This window comes from Mya arenaria, chromosome 1 (assembly GCF_026914265.1).
Source record: "Mya arenaria isolate MELC-2E11 chromosome 1, ASM2691426v1".
Classification (NCBI taxonomy): domain Eukaryota; kingdom Metazoa; phylum Mollusca; class Bivalvia; order Myida; family Myidae; genus Mya; species Mya arenaria.
In genome coordinates this window covers 26328241-26351700 of record NC_069122.1, presented here as the reverse complement: position 1 = coordinate 26351700, position 23460 = coordinate 26328241, and the positions used below count along the sequence as shown (strand labels likewise).

General features: G+C 36.2%; 2 protein-coding genes across 2 annotated transcripts; one reads left to right on the top strand and one right to left on the bottom strand.

The window, feature by feature from the left end:
• Positions 1 to 2703: 2703 nt before the first annotated feature.
• Positions 2704 to 20075, bottom strand: LOC128216548 (RNA-binding protein 45-like). The gene is made up of 13 exons (XM_052923180.1): positions 19887 to 20075; positions 15785 to 15882; positions 13142 to 13267; positions 12515 to 12641; positions 10787 to 10984; positions 9120 to 9245; positions 8512 to 8685; positions 7818 to 7968; positions 7511 to 7583; positions 6119 to 6425; positions 5431 to 5528; positions 4977 to 5057; positions 2704 to 3591 (listed from the first exon to the last, which is right to left on the bottom strand). The coding sequence occupies exons 1-12, from the start codon at positions 20035 to 20037 to the stop codon at positions 4983 to 4985; spliced, it is 1704 nt and encodes a 567-aa protein (XP_052779140.1). The 5' UTR covers positions 20038 to 20075; the 3' UTR covers positions 2704 to 3591; positions 4977 to 4982.
• Positions 20076 to 20085: 10 nt separating this feature from the next.
• LOC128216635 (uncharacterized) lies at positions 20086 to 23092 on the top strand. The gene is made up of 3 exons (XM_052923286.1): positions 20086 to 20213; positions 21980 to 22101; positions 22339 to 23092. Exons 1-3 carry the CDS (start codon positions 20130 to 20132, stop codon positions 23003 to 23005), a joined length of 873 nt encoding a protein of 290 aa, XP_052779246.1. The 5' UTR covers positions 20086 to 20129; the 3' UTR covers positions 23006 to 23092.
• Positions 23093 to 23460: the final 368 nt, after the last annotated feature.

Below are 23460 nucleotides of genomic sequence, written 5' to 3'. Positions count from 1 at the left end.
GTACTTCTTCGTAAAATCTGACAGTTCGTTGAAGTAGGTATTTTTTATGTCCTGGTTTGTTTCAATTCTGTTCTCTCACTGTTTGGTCTGTTTCCTGTGTCTGTTCTCCATTGTCCTTGTTCTTCAGAGCTTTGAAAAGCTAGCTATCTCTGAGCAATTCAATAAAATAGAGCTTTGTAAAGATAGTAAACTGAGCAAGTCCACAAATAGAGTTTCGCAAAGCTAGTAGTCTCTGAGCTATTCCACAAATAGAGCTTTGTAAAGCTAGAAAGCTCTGAGCAATTCCACAAGTAGAGCTTTGTAAAGCTAGTAATCTCTGAGCTATTCCATTAATACAATTTTGTAAAGCTAGTAGATATATTCCACAAAAAAAACATAACTAGTAAGCTCTGAGAAATTATACAAATAGAGCTTGGAAAGCTAGTAAACTATGAGATAATCCATTAATACACTTTATACAATTTTGTGAAGCTAGTCAACTCTGATATATTCCATAAAAAAGAGTCAAGATAGTAAACGGAGCAATTATACAAATAGAGCTTTGTAATGCTAGTAAACTATGATTTTCTTTCACAAATAGAGCTTGGCAAAGCTTGTAAGCTCTGATCAGTTATACAAAGAGCTTTGTAAAGCTAGTAAGCTCTAAGCAATTCCATAAAAATAGCTTTTTAAAGCTAGTAATCTCTGAGCAAATCCACAAGTAGAGCTTTGTAATGCTAGTAAGCTCTGAGCAATTCCATAAATAGAGCTTTGTAAAGCTAGCAAACTCTGAGCAATTTCACAATAAGAGCTTTGTAAAGAAAGAAAGCTCTGAGCAAATCCACAAGTAGAGCTTTGTTAAGCTAGTACAACTGAGATATTCCACAATTAGGGCTTTGCAAAGCTAATTAGCTATGAGCTTTTTTACAAACAGAGCTTTGTTAAGCTATTAAGCGCAGAAGGATTCCACAGATCTGTTCATCGGTCTTTTGTGTTTTTGTTTCCGTGTGCTTTCAGGTCGGTTCTCATAGCTTGTCCAAGTCTCACTCTATTTCACATTGGTTGTCCAAGTCTCACTCTGTTTCACATTGGTTGTCCAAGTCTCACTCTGTTTCACATTGCTTGTCCAAGTCTCACTCTGTTTCACATTGCTTGTCCAAGTCTCACTCTGTTTCACATTGCTTGTCCAAGTCTCACTCTGTTTCACATTGCTTGTCCAAGTCTCACTCTATTTCACATTGGTTGTCCAAGTCTCACTACAGTTTACATTGGTTGTCCAAGTCTCAATCTGTTTCACATTGCTTGTCCAAGTCTCACTCCAGTTCACATATGTTGTCAAAGTCTCACTCTGTTACACATTGCTTGTCCAAGTCTCACTCCAGTTCACATTGGTTGTCAAAGTCTCACTCCGGTTCACATTGGTTGTCCAGTCTCACTCTGTTACACATTGCTTGTCCAAGTCTCACTCTATTTCACATTGGTTGTCCAACTCTCACTCCGGTTCACATTGGTTGTCCAGTCTCACTCTGTTTCACATTGCTTGTCCAAGTCTCACTCTGTTTCACATTGGTTGTCCAAGTCTCACTCCAGTTCACATTGGTTGTCCAAGTCTCACTCTGTTTCACATTGGTTGTCCAAGTCTCACTCCAGTTTACATTGGTTGTCCAAGTCTCACTCTATTTCACATTGGTTGTCCAAGTCTCACTCCAGTTCACATTGGTTGTCCAAGTCTCACTCTGTTTCACATTGGTTGTCCAAGTCTCACTCTGTTTCACATTGGTTGTCCAAGTCTCACTCCAGTTCACATTGGTTGTCCAAGTCTCACTCTGTTTCACATTGGTTGTCCAAGTCTCACTCCAGTTTACATTGGTTGTCAAAGTCTCACTCTGTTTCACATTGGTTGTCCAAGTCTCACTCCAGTTCACATTGGTTGTCAAAGTCTCACTCTGTTTCACATTGGTTGTCCAAGTCTCACTCTGATTCACATTGGTTGTCCAAGTCTCACTCCAGTTCACATTGGTTGTCAAAGTCTCACTCCAGTTCACATTGGTTGTACAAGTCCCACTCTGTTTCACATTGGTTGTCCAAGTCTCACTCCAGTTCACATTGGTTGTCCAAGTCTCACTCTGTTTCACATTGGTTGTCCAAGTCTCACTCCAGTTTACATTGGTTGTCCAAGTCTCACTCCAGTTAACATTGGTTGTCCAAGTCTCACTCTATTTCACATTGGTTGTCCAAGTCTCACTCCAGTTCACATTGGTTGTCCAAGTCTCACTCTGTTTCACATTGGTTGTCCAAGTCTCACTCTGTTTCACATTGGTTGTCCAAGTCTCACTCCAGTTCACATTGGTTGTCAAAGTCTCACTCTGTTTCACATTGGTTGTCCAAGTCTCACTCCAGTTCACATTGGTTGTCCAAGTCTCACTCTGTTTCACATTGGTTGTCCAAGTCTCACTCCAGTTTACATTGGTTGTCAAAGTCTCACTCTGTTTCACATTGGTTGTCCAAGTCTCACTCCAGTTCACATTGGTTGTCAAAGTCTCACTCTGTTTCACATTGGTTGTCCAAGTCTCACTCTTATTCACATTGGTTGTCAAAGTCTCACTCCGGTTCACATTACTTGTTGAAGACTTACTCCAGCGTTTTGTAATGGTGATGTAAAATTTGTATGAATTCACCTTTCCGAATATAAGTTCTTAGATTGAAGATTGAGCATACCATGCAAAACTTTTTCTACATTTATTGGCACTCACAGTACAACATCTTTATGACACACATTGAATGAGTTCTGTTTAATAGATAGTGTTATAAAAGGCATATGAAATTACTAATTTTTCAAGAGATTTTTTCAGAACAAAATCATACTTTGATCAAAATCACAAACTTTCTACATTTAAGATCAACAACTTTAATATGAATTACAGAATAATATTTTGATATTATTTAACTATGGAAAATAATTATGAATAAGAAATCATTGAAATGACCTGACTTGAATGAAATTGGGATTACCGTGTAATGGGTTCATGTACAACACGAGTTTCTGCTGCTTTGAGCCAAAGAATATCAGACAATGTATAAAAACTGTTAGCTTTACACGCTTAAATGTACATGTGCATATAACCAAAGTCACAAGGCAATTTAATATGATCATGATGGATGTAAGAATATGAACAAAATTTTGATTTAGAACATCTTTTTCTCAGGACATCTCAATGTAGTAAAGTGAAATAAACTGTGACTTTGTGGCACAGTTGCCAAGTTAAGGTCAAAAAGAACTTCCATCCTCGAGTAAGTCAGGCTGTAATGTCACAATTATGAATATGTCAAAAAATGTCCTTCTTTCAACAAAAATTGTCATTCTTTCAACACAGAGTTGGGTTATTGTAGTTTTGTCACACAAGTTGTAGTTTACAATGGTTGAGTCCTCCTTTAAACCAAGAGTAGTAAACGTTATCAAACTAGTGTCCAGTTTGTGCATCATTCTGGTAATACATGTATGTCTCCGGTATTATGTAAACATCAGTAAATTCCTGTAATGTGTCTCTTCAGTAAATCCTTGTAATGTATGTCCAAAATACGTCTCGGCACTGTATGTCAGCTGTTTTGTCTCTGAAATGAAATTGAGCACACAAAACTCTGAACAATTTAAAACCCAAAGCCAAAATTATGAATATTTACCACAGGACATTCACCTGAAAGTTGTAAGCATCCAGTTCTGGTTTTATGTTATAATTAACCCAGGGATAAACTAATGTTTTATGCTTTTCAGAGAAAAATTGTGTTATTTTCACCGCTCCTATTTTATTGCAGTGAAAATAACACAATTTGATAGATAATAATGTGATTCTCAGAGCCAGGCTGAAAAAAAAAAAAACGTCACCAAAAAGAGTTCAAGACGTTGTTTAATCACACAATATTAAAATTTATGCCAATTAAATAGACACTTTAATTTTAGCCCAAAAAGGAAACAGAAAATTTCTTTAATCCATGATGAAAGAAAAATTGTATTTTCACTTGGGACAAAATTAATGTTTTCGGTGATCACTCGATGAATAAATTATTAATTTTACATCAAACTTCAACAAATATCCTCCATTTCCTATTTGCATGCTAATTGTATGCACCAAATAACCCATTTTTCATTAGTGGATATTTATAATTTCCATTACTGACGGATAGTGTCAACAAGTGTTGTGAAAATAAACAAAAGGGATAAACCACCATTATCCAATATCAGATTTACAAATACACCACAACCCATTCTTATTTAAGGGAAATGCCAGCGGATGAAATAAACCCATTTAATTAAATGTAACTTGGTACTTTACCTCTCTGTCCCCAAGGATTTACAACCTTTATTCAAACAATGTGTACCTAGCCTGTAGTGCTGTACAAGTTATATGATATATTCAAAGCACAGTTGTTTTTGACATGCACTTTAGTCAAGTGTACCCATTAATTCCTTTACAAAAGGGCGACAGTTCTGTGGCATTTCTTTGGCTTGTTAAAGGGGCACAACATTGGTTGATGCAAGAAATAATAATTTAATTTTAATATATTATTATGTTTAACTAATTTGACTTTAATGATGAAAACAAAAAAAAATCATATGATCCAGGGCTTCTAAAAACCAGCAATTTGCCGGTCTGGACCGATTTTGACCAGACCTGGAAGCCCTGATATGATCTGTGTACAAATAATAAATATCAGCGATATTTTGGTGCTTAAGTTTTAACTGAGGAATCTGTGGCCATGTAGCTATTAATTGAATTCTTTTTTTTATGAAGGTTTATATTTTTTATCTGTACACAAATCATAGCTTTTTTATTGTTTAGTTCATTTAAGTCAAATGAGTTAAACATTATAATGCATATTAACAAAAAAAAATCAGCCTCAACCTATACTGTGCCCCTTCGAGGAGATGTGTACTTTATTTCGATATACCCATGCATTCCAGAGGATATTTGGGACATATTTTAACCAGCAATACACACCCTTCTTTACATGGGGACCTCAGTTCTCTGACGTTTGTGGGCCTCATCCTCATCTTTCTTCATTGGCTCCGCCTCCAGAACCTGAATGCAACACACAGTTACTTAAATGGGGGGCTAAAATGGGAGGCTTCCACATCTTTGTGAGGGCTTTCATTTTCAGAGAAATGTTTATTTTCGACAAGGTCCAAGACCAAAATAATTTTCTCTTTACTCCCAATTTATGTAAGTTTTATGCAGTGATTATCACATCACTTCAATTTAACCATAATCCATGCCATATATATATATATAAGTTATATACATTAATCGTTGGCTTATAGATCTTTAAAACCAGTCAACTAACATCAAATGCAAGATAGAACTCAATATAATCATAGGATGTACATCTGTCTAGAGTGAATCCCTCCACATGTATTCCACATTAACACAAGATTAGTGATTAAATTCTTCTCACCTTAAGTCTTTGTCCAGCTACAGTCTGTCCATGCAGAGTTCGTATGGCCGCCATTGCAGAATCCTTGTTGGCATACTTCGCATAGCCAAAGTTACGCCCTGGAGCAGACAACAGGTTTGGCAGTAAATTTCAGGCTTAATTCTAGGCATTTTCCGATTAAATATATGCACACTATTTGGGGGCAAGTTTATCCATAAATCATTTAATTGGGGCTGGAAACCCTATGACTAACTGTTCAAAGGATTTTTCATTGAGAATGGGTAAGAACATCTGACCTGCTTAATTGCCTGAGAAAGACCTGGGTTTTTAACTTCATAAGCTATGGTTACTTTGTTCACTAAACATAAACATCACAAATTGTAAGTTTTAAATACATTTTTTTTATTATTGAAAAGTAACCATCAATGTAACATTATTTTCAGTTTTCATTGTGAAAATTCATTCTTTCAAACTGTAATAGACTGGTTACTTCAAATGTCAACCTTACACTACATAAACTATGACAACAGAAATAACTTTGACAAAGTATGACAACAAGTTTAATTTGAAACAAAACTGAACTTCAACATGTAGTGAACATATTAAGAAATTAATGTTCTCAGGCATGTATATTTCTTTATTAGACTATTGATCTATCATTCTATAAACCAATACAAACACTATACTATAACAACCATAACATCCCTACCATTAAGAAGGTACACCTCAATCAGGTTCCCAAATCTGCTGAAGGCATCCCTAAGTATTCTCTCTGGAACAGCTGCCGGTTGGCACACAATAAACAGCCTCTGATCCGTCGGGGTATCCTCTGGGAGTAACGACTTAACCAAGGGCAGCTTGGCATTGCAATAAGTGACTCGCTCATTTATATCGTCCCGTGGAGAGGTGATGTTGTTTGCGGACAAGGCATGACCCCCCACTGACCCTTGCCCAAGTACGTTAGGCTGTAGGACTAGGTCCGGGTTGATACCAGCCTGTTCCAAGACACGGGCAGCCTAGAAAATAATATCACACTACAGTCAGCAATGCACATCATATGATACAAATATTAAAATTTGTAATGTTTTGTAGAGTTTGTGTGTTTACAACCATTGAAAACTTCAACCGTTGTTGTTGATGAACTTTAAAAACAATTTGCTTGATAATAATTGCTAAATATTCATTATGACAAATTAATAGTTGATTTATTTTGTCAGTTTAAAGTTGACCTAGCGTAATGTATAGAAACTTATTTAAACAAATTTCAATGATTGGATTAGGATCTTAAGAGGCTGATTTCAATCACGTCAAGTTGGAGAATAATCTTCAACAACTTTTTCAAGATAGCTTCTTAATCTGTTGAGATATCCGATATTTCCCTAAACATTTAATTTGTTTAAGGTAGAAGGATACAAAATAAGCTTCAATGAAATAATATATATTTATCAATCAACGATCCACAACACAAATAGGTTTGTGTTATAGAGCAGCTCCTTTACAATTTTTACAGTAAACATTCATACTCGAAATGCGTCAAACTTTACGAGAATTGGTGAGACAAAGTTTGCATTAGTTGTAAATTCTATGCAATATTTATTTATGCTACAAGCAAATATTGCAAATAACTTGGCACTCACCTCACTGCTGTTGTACATAGTTATCTCCCATCAGCTCCATCCAGCCTCCACCTCCAATGTAGCTATCAAATTAAACTAAGATAATTTATCTTACCTGGTGGACCGGACCAGTTGAACAGAGTTCTCTCCATTCAGATTCATCCTGCCTCCACCTTCACTGTAGCTACCAAAAACAATATATTTTACCTGGTGAAACGGACCAGTTGAACAGAGTTATCTCCCATCGGATTCATCTAGCCTCCATCTCCCATGTAGCTACCAATAACAAGTTATCTCCCTTACCTGATGGACCTGTTGTACAGAGTTATCTCCCATCAGATTTATTCTGCCTCCAACTACCCTATAACTACCAATAACAAGTTATCTCCCTTACCTGATGGACCTGTTGTACAGAGTTATCTCCCATCAGATTTATTCTGCCTCCAACTACCCTATAACTACCAATAACAAGATATCTCCCTTACCTGATGGACCTGTTGTACAGAGTTATCTCCCATCAGATCCATCCTGCCTCCACCTCCCCTGTAACTACCTGGCCTGGAAAATACAGTAGATACGTCTATGACAATATGCAAGCATGTTTTATAAATACTTGTTTAACTGAAATATATAATCCATTATTATATATTACATACTAGTTCTGATTTAACCTCCTCTGACACCAGCAGCATAATCATATATCAACTCAAGGATATTACTTCCATAGCAGAGTGATTCAAACAATCACTGCATCTACTCTTATAAAGCAAAAATCTAGCATATTTCACTCACGAGGCCATATAGTTATCCATGCTGGACTGTCTTCCCATGTTGTCTGCAAACCTCACAGACAGGCGACTCCCAATCGGGTATTCAAACTGATCTAGCTTCTCCCGGGCATACGCAGCTTGCTGAGGTGTCTCGTAACGCACATAGGCTACACCTGAAATTTGGAAACATCATTTTATGTAAAACTATTGATTTGTAAAAAGAAGGGAGAAACCTGTATTCGCCAGTCTTGGATGTGTCCCTCTAGACAATTGACAAAGTTGGGATGGTTTCCTGTCAGTTGAAATTTTAAGTCATTAGCCCGACCTATCCATTACATATTCCAGTAGAATAACATGAAACTTGTGAATGTCACAGGAGATGTACTAGCACGGAAAATGCTGAACACAAGCCTGTTGTGCTCCAGAATAAGGCTGGTTAAACACCTGTAGTTATCAAAAGGAGAAATGCACATGCAGTTTTAAAACTGATGAAGTTATGTGCAATTTAGATCAACTGGAATAACTGTCCGTAGGATCACATAAAATATTAATATTTCTCTGTTTAAAATAAACTTTGGTTCAGAGTAGTGAAACTTGATTCGGGCTAGTGGCTATTGCCAGTTTCAACACTGACTGGGCTAGTTCTTAAAACCATGGTCAACCAAACCACATTGACCATATTCAATTAAATGAGCCATTTCATTAACTTCAATAACCTGTCTGTTCATTGAGGTCACAATATTCGAGGCCCGGCACAATGTTGAACAGCTTATGTAGGTACGGTTGGGTGAGGCCCATAGTGGTGGTCACATGTAGACGCTGACAGTTTGCGTGGGGGAAGTCTGGAAGCAGGTCCATAGAACCTCCGCTAACACTGCCACCGCGATGGTCTGGGTAACAGAAAACAATGGATGAATTTGGTCTTGTTAAAGTGTAAGTTCCTTTGTGTATACACATGTATACAACTGATGTGTAGGCATTGTGGCATGTCTGTAATATAAATGTCTAGGATTTATACATCTACAGACTACATCTATATCGGACTGTGTCACATTTTCAATACTAAGTTATTGCTGAATCTAAGCATTTGAAGCCTCTAAAAAAACATTTTAGCATGAGTTATTTGCAATCCTACAACTTTATGTATACATGTGAAAATGAACAACTACGCAAAACCTTACAAACATTGAAGACAACCACAGTCGAGTTATGAGTTTATGACAGGATCATTTCCCCACCATAAATTGAGATGGTCTGTAAACTATAAATTGAGCCAAGGTTGTTTACAAGATGGAGATGCAATCCAGCTGTATAACAAACTAACCCTGGTCAAGTTGAGAGCTGGAAGCGCTGTATCTGGATCGCCCGTCCATCCCGATGAAATCCTCACGGCCCCGTCCACGGTCTCTCTGGTCACGGTCATGATAGTCATCCCGACTGCGCTTCAAACCTGAGTGTAGAATATTAATTTAATTATGCACTGGGCAAATTTAGCCCAAACCCCACAAGCTCATATCAAGAAAATGTTTTCAGGGCTTTCTCAAAATCTGAGAATGCTTATTTTGATGAATGAATATACTGCTCCCAAAAAATGGTTGTCACATGAAGGCACTGACAGATTCAGTGTGTGGAAAAGGCCTGGGACCAGTGGTGGTAAAGCTGTATATCACTAGCTTACACTTGTTTTTTAACTGAATCTGTGCCAACAGTGAGTACCAGATTATTTGAATGGTTTATTTGAATTACAGATTAGTTCCTAAATCCAAACAAAAACATCATACCGTATTTTCTCGACTATAAGACGGGGAAATTTGGTCCTGATTTTGAACCTTAAAGTAGGGGGCCCGTCTTATAGGCGAGTCTATAAGAATTTCATAAAGAATAGAGCCATAATCAGGAATATTCAACATAAGGTATTCAACTGACTGATGTATTGTCTGTGGATGACACCCCAGTAAAAGTGACACGATCACACCCATCGGATTAAGATGACCATAGATCTGGTTTGTTTCGCTACGATGAACACTCAATATAACACATGTTATCGGTCCAAACACATTGTTTTTCACAGGAGACATATTTTGTTACCTTTAAAATAAAAATATTTTGACAATTCTTTTTTTGTTTTTAAATTGCATTGTTATTTTTTCTATGTCGTAAATAAAACTTACTTTTTCCTTACTATAAGACTTTGCATATATCATGCACATGAATGTAACTAGCAGATTTCAATACATATTTCATTAATCGTTACATAAATTTATCCGCAATCGTCAATGGTTATTTATTTAAGTCCCATCAACTGCAATCCAAACAAACACTTGCGAAAATATAACTCATTAACATATGTAATGGAATTTGTTCTGTTTGTTGGCTGCAGATCAAACAGTACAATTTGTGATGTCACAGCACGAGCTGTGTAAAGATCAAAGATGCACTGCAATGGTTTGTATATAAATAGGTCAATCAAATACCATATGAACCCACTTAAATCCAAAAATTGGGTCTAGGCTGGTTCAAACATACCATACCATCGGAAAATAGAAATCAATAATTCTCAAGCAAATGAACAAATTTAGTTGATATTTGACTGTTAAGCTTGAACATTATCACAGAATTGGAGATTTTCAAGTGCTGGATTTGCTTTAAAAATCTACCCAGTCTTATAAACGAGTCGAGACAAAAACACCAGATTTCATGGGCAAAGTAGGGGGGTCGTCTTATAAGCGGATCGCCTTATAGTCGGGAAAATACGGTTATGCCACAAAGTTCATAAACTTGCTTGGACTTATCACCTGTATGACTTTAATTTGTTGCTAATTTGTTTGTCACTGGTTCCAGTCATTGAAAGTAGAACAATAAAACAATCCTTTCATTTACCTAGAGTTTGGCTTGTTAATGTATGTTTGTTTTGCATTTAACATTTTTAAAATCAAGATATAATTACTGAAACTGTGGCTTCAACAATTTATAAATCATCAGTGCTCATACCCCTGTCCCTATCATCTCTGTCATATGGATATCCCCCTGGTGGCCCCCTCCGTTCATATCGGTCATCATAGCGATCGTTGTACCGGTCAGACCGATCAGATCTATCAGACCGATCATCTCTGCGGCTATATGAATCACGGTCATAACGGTCTGGAGTCTCCTGGACCTTTTTTGGTTCAGCAAACTTTGGCTTGAAGGCTGGAATTTGAGATAACCACAAAAAGACATTAATTTCAACACAAAAGCTTTACATGTTTTTAACTTACTATTAATATTCAAAATATTGTGAAAAAACTTCATCAAAAATGCTATTATTTTGAATGGTTTCAGAGTGAGCAAATTATTGTTTAGAGTCCAATATTTTGATAAAGGCCTTAATTCCTGTTTTTTTTTTCAGAAAAAAATACCGGTTCATTGACCAATTAGGTGTTTTCTAATCCCAAGAGAAAGTTGACAACAGGTTATTATAACTCCACAAAAAACAATTGCAGGGATGTGATTGACCTGGCAGCCGGAGGGCTGAAACATTTTCGGCCATGGGTTTATGGGGCGCTCTTTGGGTCAAAAGTGCACTGCTGTAGAAGAAAAAATGGCTTTATATAAGCCCTTTTGAGGGACTTTATAATTGCAGCAACCTGGAATATTAACTTAAACAGCTGAAAGCAACCAAATAATTTTTTTCTGGTAAAAACAAATAAAATATTTTTGTATTTGTTATTTGTAATTTTTATAAAAAAAATTTTTTTTTTGGGGGGGGGGGGGGGGGGGGGGGTCTCTGGGGCCATAAGATCCACGGAATTCGGCGAATCCGCAGACAAATCACATCCCTGAATGAACAAAAGTTCATGCTTAGGCCTAAAAAAAAATTATGTCTGTTTAGGGTAACCCGACCCTACCTATAAAAATGGGCCGACCCTAACTATTTTTTTCTGTTTCTGAGCAAAAAAATATTTGTTAGCGAATAGAGAGTTACGAAGGGCGGATAAATGCAGATTTTAATCAGAATTATTGTTTATATGATAAAACAAAGTCAGGTAATGACAGTAATGTAGGAAAGACTGCCATGTGCAAGAAAACACTCTGATTTTACGACAGATTTTGAAAAAAAAAAAAAATAATCCCTACCTACCCTACCTAGAAATTTGGGAAGGTTACCCTAAACAATCAATTTTTTTTTTTTGGCCTTACATAAAAAGCATTTTTCAAGTCATGGCCAAAATTAGTGGTTTAAAAATCAAGGCTATCAGAATTCCTATAATGCTTATTTCCTTACCAAAAAAAGTAACTCGCGTCTTTTGCTGTTATTCAAGTCAAAAAGGGGCATTTATAACTCGACAAACATAAAAGTAATGGGCCTTCATTCATAATCATAAGTGCTTATTGTCTCATGCAACACATGTATTTCAAGATATGGCCAAAAATAAAAGGCATTGCATGCCAGTCCTTTCATAGCCATTGGAAAACAACAACAGCAGCAAAGCTAACATGATCACCAACTTTAGTATGGGTTGGGTAGTTTTCCAGACATAAAAGACACTTAACTTGACAATGATTGATGCCAGAGTTATGGGCCTTGCTGTAAATATGAGTGTTGTCTCTGGCAAGTTTCATATGAATATCTTGAATGTTTTGGCAAAGGTCAATGTGTCCTCCCGCCGACGCCAACAATGACACCAGGGCTATCACATTACCCAGACTTTTTTTATTCCAAAACCTGTTGGCACTCACATTTGTCACAGTTTTCCAGAGCAAGAGCAGCGTGGTAGGGTCGATGAAACCTCACAAAACCAAACCCCTTTGGTGAGCCGGAGTCCCGGTCTCGCAGTACATTCACAGAGTGTACATCCCCAAACTCCTGCAAAGAGAGGTATTTAAAATTACACATGCATGGTCTAATTAGATATATATTCAAAAAGAAAATGATAACTAAGTATGAATGTTGTACATTAAAAACTAATGATACAGAACATCTGAGACAGGTGTTTTTTGGAAGATGGATAAAAATACACATTACATGTTAAGTTCAAGCAAAACTTAATTATCAATAGTAAAAATGATTTTTCGAACACGAAATTGCTCTGCAATCTTTTAATGATGAAATAACGAAACTTTCAATTAAGGAAACTCTGTTGTGTACTCAATGTGATTGGTATTCATAGCATATATAGCCCTACTAAACTGTACACCATGTCAAATACTCCGTAAATCAGGCAAATAAAAGCCCATACTAGCAATCATGTATACAAAAAACAAAATTTAAAGGACACCTGATCTTTGGAAGAACACTAGATTTCAACTGATGGTGTCCCTACTGGATCCCTTGAAAATATAGTTGGTGTTGACCCCTGTACTTACTGTGAAAGCCTTGGTGAGATCATCTTCCTGGAATGATTTTGGGATGATAACAAATAGGCGCGTTGTCTTCTCTTCTTCTCTGTTATCTCGTACCGACCCATCACGCTTTGTGCTCGCCATTATTACCTACAAAGATAACAAGAGTACCAACTATTACAAAGAACACATCCTAATTTTAGGCCACACAGTTTGGTGGAAAGTGGTTGAACATTATGATTTAGCCAAATTCAAGGGTAATAACATTGGAGTTATTGAGGCTGGTTATCATGTTTACCTGACCAAAATATTCTGCCCATACACATTCTGATCTAATTTAGTGATGATTGCACAAAGGTTTCTAAAGTTATGGATCAAACATAGAACAATTGTAGGTAATTTCTGTAACTTAAGGGAGATATTCTCAAATGACTCAAGCAATACAGTTATCAAACTTGTCCAAGATATTATGCCTTTACACATTCTGACCAAATTTGGTGATGATTGGATGAGACTTCAAACTTTTTGAGCGACAACATACAGGACAAGTCAATCCTCCCATTCGCCCTATAAAACTATTATATGTGCAATATTTAACAGGTGTATAAAAACACATGATTTCCTTGTTTATTTATTTGCTCACCCATGAAAGATACACTATCAGGCAGTTATTTGTTAGTTGGTACAGGGTGTTTCATAATATCTGTCCTTATAAGAAATTGTCATAGTATTGCCAATTTGTATGATAATCAAACTATATAAGCATCATTAAATGATATTTTTTCATCAATGTAAAGGTAAGGGAAAATAGCAACGTCATGACGTCATCAATGACATCATTTCCTGTGGGCTTATAAGCATAATGGCACCGACCAAAGAACAGTGTTGTGAAGTTGTAAAACTATAATACGAAAGTAGATCACTTAAAACTGTTGTGAAAACAATAAAAAAACACTCTGACTACCGTACTAAACAGATACAGAGAAATGTAAAGCGATTCGAAGAATCCGGTTCTGTAGAAGATATGCGACATGCAAATCCTGGACGCCCGCTATCAGCGAGGAATGAAGAAAATAATGAACAAGTGAAAACTGCTATAGGTGAAACACCACAAAGGTTAGTACGAAGAATACTTGGAGATATTTCTAACTCTAAACGTGCTACTATGTCTTCAGAATGTTCAAGTTCGCTTTGAAACCTGTGCCTTATAAGATTTCCATAATGCAGTATTTGAAACCAACTGATATCGCAAGTCAGCTGTCATTTGCTAGATGGATGAATTCACGTTGTGATATCGTTGATAAACTGTGTTTTTCCAATGATGCCCATTCCTATCTAAATGCCCAGGTCAACAAGATGAATTGTAGATATTGGAGTACTGAGAAACCTGACTATTACATTGAGAAACCATTGCATGCGGAAAAGGTTACCGCTTGTGCCGCTTTAAGTAAAGACGGTATTGTCGGCCCTTTCTTTTTCGAACATGATTGGGGTAATGCTGGGACTATAAATAAGGATCGCTACCTGAATGTTCTGAAAAAGAAATTCATTCCAGCATTGAAGAGGAGAGGTGTGAATATAGACGATACATGGTTTCAGCAAGATTGGGCAACTCAACACACAGCAGATGCAGTAATTGATTGGATATCAAAAACATTTGGACGAAATTTTATTCCATACTGCCCAGGAATGGCCACAACACTTGCCTGATTTGAATCACTTAGACTTTTTCTTGTGGGGTTATTTGAAAGATAGGGTGAATAACCCTACCCCTGCAAATACTGATGAACTGAAAGGTGCAATCAGGAGGGAGATTCGCACAATTGACAGAGAACGTGCAGTAATGTAATCAGCAACTTTAAAAAAAGACTTGACGATATCATTTCATGTGGAACACCTTTTATAACATTTCTACCAGCAAATATTGACTATAATACATTCATATTATATATTAAATGAAAAATTAATATATCTTTTATATAAAATACGTTTTCTTATTGTTTTTATATTGATGTGGGTTGGATATACAACGGTATAGAATAAGGACAGATATATTACGAAACACCCTGTATGTGAAATCATCAAATGACTAGCACTGTGTTTGGAAAAACCATCAAGCTATTTATAAACAGGGAAATTCAGCTGTGTGAGGTGACATGAGTGTTGCGTAAATTCTTTAAATCATGTAAAATTATATATTATCGGCCACATTCTAGCTTGTATTGACAATTCTAGGCTTGTTTTGAGAAGATACTGTATTTGCCAGTTTTGCGACCTCCTGGTGTATAGTCCCTTTAATATACAAAGGGGAAGGTAAAAAGGCTTTGACAAAATAGTTTTTCAAAGCATCTTGACAAGCTGGGAAAGTTAGGTAATTGTTTTATTTCAAAGACTGTAGTAGAGCAACAAAATAATGCATGAGAAATTTAAAACTACCAGAAATTATTATGATAGGTATGGTATAAACAATCTGTATATGTCAGGGTTCTCAATAAGTTTCAGTTTAACCATCTGAGTAGTATTTAAAGTAACCTCCAAGCTTATACTAAATATTATAACATTTTTTAAATTTGAATCAGCCCAATTGCCATTTTTACTGTCCATTTTTGCCAGTGGCCTATTCTCATTGAGAACACTGATAAGTTACATTCATTTGTTAGCACCAACCTTGAGGGGCCGAGGGTTGCCTTCTAAAATCTTCCCGTTCATCTCTTCCATAGCCAGGGCAGCCTCTGAACATTTTGAAAATGTGATGTACACAACACCTGAAAAAGTATGAACAATTTATAGTAAAAATTTTCTAAGAATATTAAGTTGTTTACTGTTTCCTTCATAAATCAATAACCAAAATTTTAAACACTTAAAATGAAGTCATTATGATGATTGGGGGGTTGGTGCAGACATCCCTTCAAAAGCTACATCTTTTAATCACCCATCATTTGTCCAACATAGATACTGGTGCCATCATTTTGAACTCCAGTATTTGGGCCAGAGATTTTTTATTTTTCGTTTTACGGGAGCGCCATACCTAAATATTGCAAAACCAAAATAAGAAAAAGATTCAAATTCTTCCCTTTTTTATTTTTTCCACCGCACTTTTCTTCGATCTCCGATAGAAAATAAAAATTAGTGTTATTTAACCTAATGCTAATTTCACAACAACAACAAAATATAGTGCACAATTTCCAAGATTGAGGAAGCCGGCCCTTCCTGCTTATGGTTTCAACTGAAATATGTTTCTTTGTTTTCATATTATATGCCATGATGAAAATAAAACTTCAAACTTGCTTATTATCATCATCGAAGCGCTTGTTACGAAATTTTAAAGTGGATTTAGTGTGAAGACTGACACTGTTGTTCATAAAATCAGTGCGGTTGTCAATTTGTGATATTTCGGAATGGAATTGTATTTTCTTTACACCAAAGGATAAAATCACTTAAATATTTCTGTGTGTAGACCTGTTTACACGGGGATACACTGAGAATTAGAATTTGCTGTACAGTTTCCGACTACAGCAAAAAAGACGAGAATGTGACATTGGATTTGGCTTGTTTGTCTAAAGGCAATAAAGTTATACCAACATATCGCATACCATTTGAATGGGCATTGGCTCCTCTTTTCATGTCACCCATTTTAAAATGGATTGTTTGTATGTTGATTAAAAAACTAAAAATCATTGACTCTACTATGAAATCTGGTAAGTTAGAGATACATACCTCGTTTCTTTTCTTGTATATCAAAGACATTTAATTTCTTCAGATGTGTTGTTTATCTCAATATTTTAACCCAAATGATATTAATCAACATTTTAGACACAAACAATGTGCCAGATGCCTTATGTTTTGCCAATGTGAGTTTCAGTGACTATTAAAAGCACTACAAAAGTATAGATGCTCATATTAAAATCATGCATATATAATAATTTATGTGTAATTTTAATTTAACAGTGCAGAGTTAAATACTGTGGAGTTACAGTTGAAGAACATATTTACATTTGTGTGAATCAGTTGACCTGTCACAAGTTGTGGCGTTTAGGTAGTTAAATGAATATCGAAATGTTTAAAAAAGTTCTTTAAATGTGCATTATGCACCAGTCAATTGTAACCATGGCCCCCGAGGTCCGGGGGGTATATAAGGGATAACGAGAGAAACGGGCCGTGTTTTTACCTACCAGGTGGCCCCGCAGTGCCAAGTGAATGCGGTGGTTTTGTAGTAAAATAGTGGTGAATGGGCCTTACTTGGGGTGCGGGGGAATTTTGCTGGGGATTTGACCAGTAGCTTGTCTCCGCAGGGCGGGGTTTTACCAAGGATTGGCTGGACTGAAAGTCAAAATCTCCTCTATTCTCCGGGCCTGGGGGGGGGGGGGGGCGTGGTTACAATTGACTGGTGCATTATTGTGGCTACTTGGAAATTAAATGACATCTTGTTTTGACTTTATTATACAGATCTATTATACAACAGGCAGTATGGAGTACAAAACAAGTGTGCACAATTTCAAACCATACATTCTATGTTTCCGAAAAAAAAGAAAAAAATACAAAAAATCCATCTTATTTTTATTTGTTTTTCTCGACGCTCATTTTTCAACATCTTTTTCTTTATTTTATTCCCTCCTCCTGGCACTTATTTTTGAAAAATTTCCCGTAAAACGAAAAATAAAAAAACTGGCATCTGTGACAATTTTTGCTAATATCTTAAGAAGAGCTTGTAACAATCCTAGCTGATGTAAAGAAGATGGAAAGTTGTCAAGAATGTTTTTGATAAGTGGAAATCACTTTCTTAAAAGCCTTAAAGATTAAGAAACTATTACTTGAAATTCTTCCTACCAATTCTGAACTATGTTGTCTGTATATCATTCTTGCCAACTTTAAATAAATCTTATCTTATCTTATCTTTACACTTTCTCTACATCATAAATGCAACATACTGTATTTTTCTCTTTATCAATAAGGTGTTAACATTGCACCAGATTGTGCACATACTTAGGATTCGCTGTAATAAATCATTTTTTTGAATCTTGACATTCTTGTGTATTTTTTGTAAAGATTTTCTGAACAAACACATAGGATTAAGGAATTAATGGAAAAATACGACTGCATATTCAATTTAAGCGAGTGGAAAATTCAGGTACACGAAAACAATTGCGAGTACAAACAAAATTACCATTCTTCAGGAGAATCTGGGTCAACTTGGCCCATTTACCTTTTCGGGCTGGTCCAAATCAGCCCAGTTCAAATCGGTCCAGTTACCATTTCGGCCTGGTCCATTTTGGCCTACTTTTTGTATTGTTATTATTATACTCATATTCGTTTGTGAATATGTATATTAGACGACAGTAATGTTGTATATATTTTTTTCAGACATTCTATTTCCTCAAGAGACAAAATGGAGTCAGAAAGAATGAGAAATATGATGTATTAAAATATTTATTTCCAAAACTAATATACTCTACTTGCTGGCACCAGTCACAAACCACAGCCTGCTAACGTTGCCCAACTTCATTCGAAAATACAATAAACAGAAGATCTGTGAGTCGGTATATAAACAGTATTCTTGGCAGAGTTATTAAAGAAAATAGAGAACACGCGTCTAGTTTGTGCTTGTTGAGCGATTGCACCTTGGAGATAACTTCCTTCTGAACATGCATGCGACATATACAGTTGTTTTATCGAAAAATTCTTGTAGATCTGACCTCGTTTCCACACATATGTCTCAACCCGAAATCTGCTAACATTCATAACTTGTGAATGATAAAAGAATGTATGAAATTTCAAAATATTTAATGTATAAAAATAGACGACCAAAAGTTGATTATTTCTTTATTATGTGTATCATAAAGTACTAAAACACATTTTTTTTATGATTCTCAGTCCAAGAGATCACCCTAGGGACCAAGTCCAAATAATTGTACGTTGACGGATTTTTTTTAGATTTTTGATATGGCAAATCCTTCACGTACAAATTGTTTAGTATCAAAAGTGGGTAGTTGTTCCGATCAGGATTCCGGGTTAAAGCATATAGCGTCTATAAAATATCATAAAAACAAGAAGTATTACCAGATAATGTTATATTATATTTAGTTCCGTACACAAAAAATAAATATCCAACTTCTAATTATGAATTTGACAGCTTTTCTTCATTTCATTCTGTCAAAACATAACGATATATACATGAAGGGCACCTGCAAGGCTTCAGGGCACAGTTTTAAATCGCTCGGAACATTTCGGCCATGGCCGAGTTGTTATGATTGTATAACGAGGTCTATCTCGAAGCTTTGTCGGAGGAGGCCGAGTTATTACGATTGTATCGAGTTGTTCCCCTTGGCATAATTGTTGTTAGTGTCAGTCAACTTCCGTTTTAATGGAAAGGTAAACAACTTGTTTTTATGCATTAAATGCTTGTTTAGTGCAAAATAACATTTCACTTACATGGTAAAATATGAATATTACTCTTTATGATCAATTTCAACAATAAAATACTTCACTTAAAACAATTTCAATATTTTTAAAACACCCCCGTTTTTTGCACATTCCCGTTTAGACGTTAGGTATTGGAAGAATCCCGTATAACACGTCTATTATTTTTTGCAGTCCAAATACCAAATCACTGTGATACCATAGACACGCTTTCCTTTCAAAAGTAGGCAGAAAAGGACTAGATCAGGCCGAAAAGGTAATTGGGCCGAGTTGACCCGACACCCATCAGGATCAAATAATCATGTAACAAATTGTGGTAACACCGACAGCACAGAGGCGCAAAGATTTTAACCTTTATCTTCATGTGTGCGTTTGTCCTTCACGATCCACAAGTCCTCAATCTTTCCATACTGTTCAAATTTTTCTCTTAGAGTGTCCTCTGTTACACCTTTCCCTGTAAGAATGAACAATCGGGTATTTTCTGGATAATCTCGGAACGACATGGCTTCTCTTTTTCGGTCTTGGTTACAGTACACCTTGTTTGAAGGATTAAGGTATAGTGGAGTGTAGCCAAGCAAACGTCCATTGACTAAAAATGTGTGATGATTTTGATGATTCCGGTGATGAAAGTATCGTGAATGCGCTGTTTTGGACAAAAACTACGAATTCAGTTAAAAATGTATGCTTTTTCCTTGAACATTAAATGTTTTAACTGTTTTTCTTAAAGAAATGTAATACATTTTCGTGGTTATATCTCAATGTAGTAGCAGTCAACAGTTTGTACATTTCTCGCTTGCCTTGCCTATGGGTGAATTGCATAGGCAGAGCGTATCCCAGAGTGTGTTAGATGAGAGCTCTCCTCTCGTAAACAACGGCTTGAATCTAAATATACAGATAAAACACATTTGATGTCGCACTATGCTAAGTACCATTGCATCAAGCACTAGGCCTAAAAACAAAAATGTTTGGTTAGGGTTACATCCTTTTAAAAAATAGGTAGGGTAAGGTAGGCTTTTTTTATTAGGCTTTATATAAGAATGTCATCTTCATCATTGGCTAATGGTCTAAAAGTTATCTTCTGTATAAGCATTTCTGGTTTTAATCTACAAAGAGAAAAGCAATTTAATTTTTTTATTTTTTTTTCAAACTGACTATAAAAACGGTCGGGTCGGCGCCTATTCCGTAGGTAGGGTCGGGTAACCCGAACCAAACATATTTTTTTTAAGCCCTATGGTGGTTGATACTGTAACGGTCCGCTGTAGGCGGTGGATGTGCGTTCATAGTGTAACCGTCTGCTGTAGCCTAGGCAGTGGATGTGCATTGAAAATAACAGTCCATTATAAACAGAAGTACATTCATAGAACAGATGTTAACTTGGTTGGTAGTATGCAAATAAGCAAAACCCTAGCCACAATAATGTGCGTTTAGAAAACTTGTTTAACATTTGGATATTTATTTTGTTCCCTCAACGCCACAAGTCAACTGAGCCGTACCAATGTAAAATATATTCTTCAACTTTTACTCCACAATACTTAACACTTCACTGTAGCGTTAAATTAAAACACAAAAGTTACACATTAATTATTTTAGCCAATACCTTTTACTTATTAAACTCTTGTTTTATGAAACACAAATAATTAGTTTAATTTAGATCAACTTCTGTCAATGAAGCATCGCCATTTTGAAACCATTTTATTCTAGCAGGTGCCCGTTATCGTTCCGCTCAATATACTTAGCGCTGGGATCTGTCATTCTTGGCTAGGAAAACAACAAGTGGGATATGACGCGTAGAGTTGCCAAATAAAAAATCGTCAAAGACTCTGAAGCGGCTGTTTATATGGACTAGCAAAACCCGGGCTCTGTGTGAATAGAGAATTTAGTGTATATAAAGACCAGTGGACCCCTTCAGGGTCGAGCATGCTTTTCCCTGAAGGGATCTGTTAGGCATGTTGGTCTCGCATGTTACAAATGTTGGCAGCGGTGGGATATTGACAACTGCCGGAACGGAGTTGCCTTACCCTTGAGTTTCCCAGGCCAAGACTCGGGTTGAGTCTTCTTGGAAGGGAAAGTAATGTAACGGTCCGCTGTAGGCGGCGGATGTGCGTTCATAGTGTAACGGACCGCTGTAGGCAGCGGATGTGCGTTCATAATAACATTCCGTTATAAACAGAAGTACGTTCATAGAACGGATGTTAACTTGGTTGGTAATATGCAAATTAGCAAAACCCGGGCTCTGTGTGAATAGAGAATTTAGTGTATATAAAGACCAGTGGAGCCCTTCAGGGTCGAGCATGCTTTTCCCTGAGCGATCTGTTAGTGTTTGTATTATGTCGCACGTTACAATACTGATGGCGCTCAAAAGCAAACAGCTTAGGCATTTCGCCCAAGAGCTTATCAGTACAGTTCATTTGGGCTAAAGTAATTTTGTTATTTGTATTACCTCAGGATGGTTATAGAAATGGCCTGGAAGCTGGCCAAGAGGGGAGTCTACAGGCAGGCTTCAATTTTGGATTCTCGCTCGGAGCTACACAATTGTTCAAGTTGGCCCAACTCAGGGGCAAAATTAGGTATTGTGTTCTTTTAAACTTGTTTGTAGTTCTTTTAAAGACACGGATTGAATATTACAAGTCACAATGGTATTTGACTGAGAAAATATAAATGGCCGTTTAGTCTGTTTCGTCAGTTTTGTAATAATTTCTTTTCTGAATTTTTGATGATTATTTGTTTTAAATATTTGAGTATGATACAAATATTACCTACAATTTAAATACACTTTGAAAAACAAAATGTTAACGTTATTTCAGTGGCAAGCTGGCATATAGTGTTATGAAGCCTGGCTACATCTCTACAGAGCAAAAGGAACAGTTGGAGGCCCTCCTTGGTGATGTTGTTCAGCAGGAAATGGACCAGATGGAGTTTTCAAAGGACAGATTGATACCAGAGCTATTGGAACAGGCTGTTTGCCTGAACTCATTGGCAGAATGCAGAGATGCAAGTACATTACTTAACAAATCAGAACAAGAGTCAAAGACTCAGGATATTTTAGATGGAACAGAAGTAGATTCAAAGACTAAGAATATTTTAGGTGGAATGGAACTAGAGTCAAAGTCAAAGAATATTTTAGATGGAACGGAACTAGAGTCAATGATAGAAGATGTTTTAGACCATAAGGAATTATTATCTTCTGAAAGTAAAGGTTGTGGGGACAATGAAGACATGGGATCACCTAGCGGATGTCGTTGTCAGAGTTCTGGTGGAAAAAATAAACCCTCTTGTCAAGATGGTCTAACAAAATGTGATAAAGATGACAACTGTTGTCAGAAAATCACAAAAGATGTTGTAGACATTTTGAACTTTTCTGAGAAGGGAAATGTGGACACAAAAATTAGTGGAGACACAAGCAGTTCCACACATGGTGTTGAGGATAAATTGAAGGAAATGCAAGACTGTTTTGATAAAATTATGTCTTAGGTATACTTTTTGATAACATGATTCTGAAATAAAAAAGAAAGAAGTCAAGTGTTTTTTTTTAGTTTGAATAAAAAATACCAACATGGTGATTGTGTTCTTTTGTTATTGAAGGGAAGTTGAAGTTTGAGGCCCATTATATAGGCTGATGCAAAATATAAAAAAATATTTTAATGCATTATAAAATTATGTTCATTTGACTTTATCAAAACAATAAAAGGCATATGATTCAAGTACAGATAAAAAGATATCATATTTATATTATTATTTTTTTTAATAATAGCTACGTGGCCACAAATTCCAGAGTTCAAAAAGTACCAAAATATTGCCAATTTTTTTTTATCTGTACCTCAGTCATGTTTGTTTTTGTTTTGATCATTCAAGTTAAATGAGTTAAACATGACACCTCTTAAATTTAACCATCTGCTTAAAGTGTGAATCTGATGTGAAATAAGTTC

Coding starts and splice junctions, on each gene's coding strand:
- LOC128216548 (XM_052923180.1), bottom strand. CDS start 20,037: ATGTCGTTCCGAGATTATCCAGAAAATACCCGATTGTTCATTCTTACA. Junction 7,584..7,817: donor ATGGATAACTATATGGCCTC/GTGAGTGAAATA, acceptor TGTATTTTCCAG/GCCAGGTAGTTACAGGGGAG. Junction 6,426..7,510: donor CTGTACAACAGGTCCATCAG/GTAAGGGAGATA, acceptor ATTATTTTCTAG/GCTGCCCGTGTCTTGGAACA.
- LOC128216635 (XM_052923286.1), top strand. CDS start 20,130: ATGTGTGATGATTTTGATGATTCCGGTGATGAAAGTATCGTGAATGCG. Junction 20,214..21,979: donor CTACGAATTCAGTTAAAAAT/GTATGCTTTTTC, acceptor GTATTACCTCAG/GATGGTTATAGAAATGGCCT. Junction 22,102..22,338: donor CAACTCAGGGGCAAAATTAG/GTATTGTGTTCT, acceptor ACGTTATTTCAG/TGGCAAGCTGGCATATAGTG.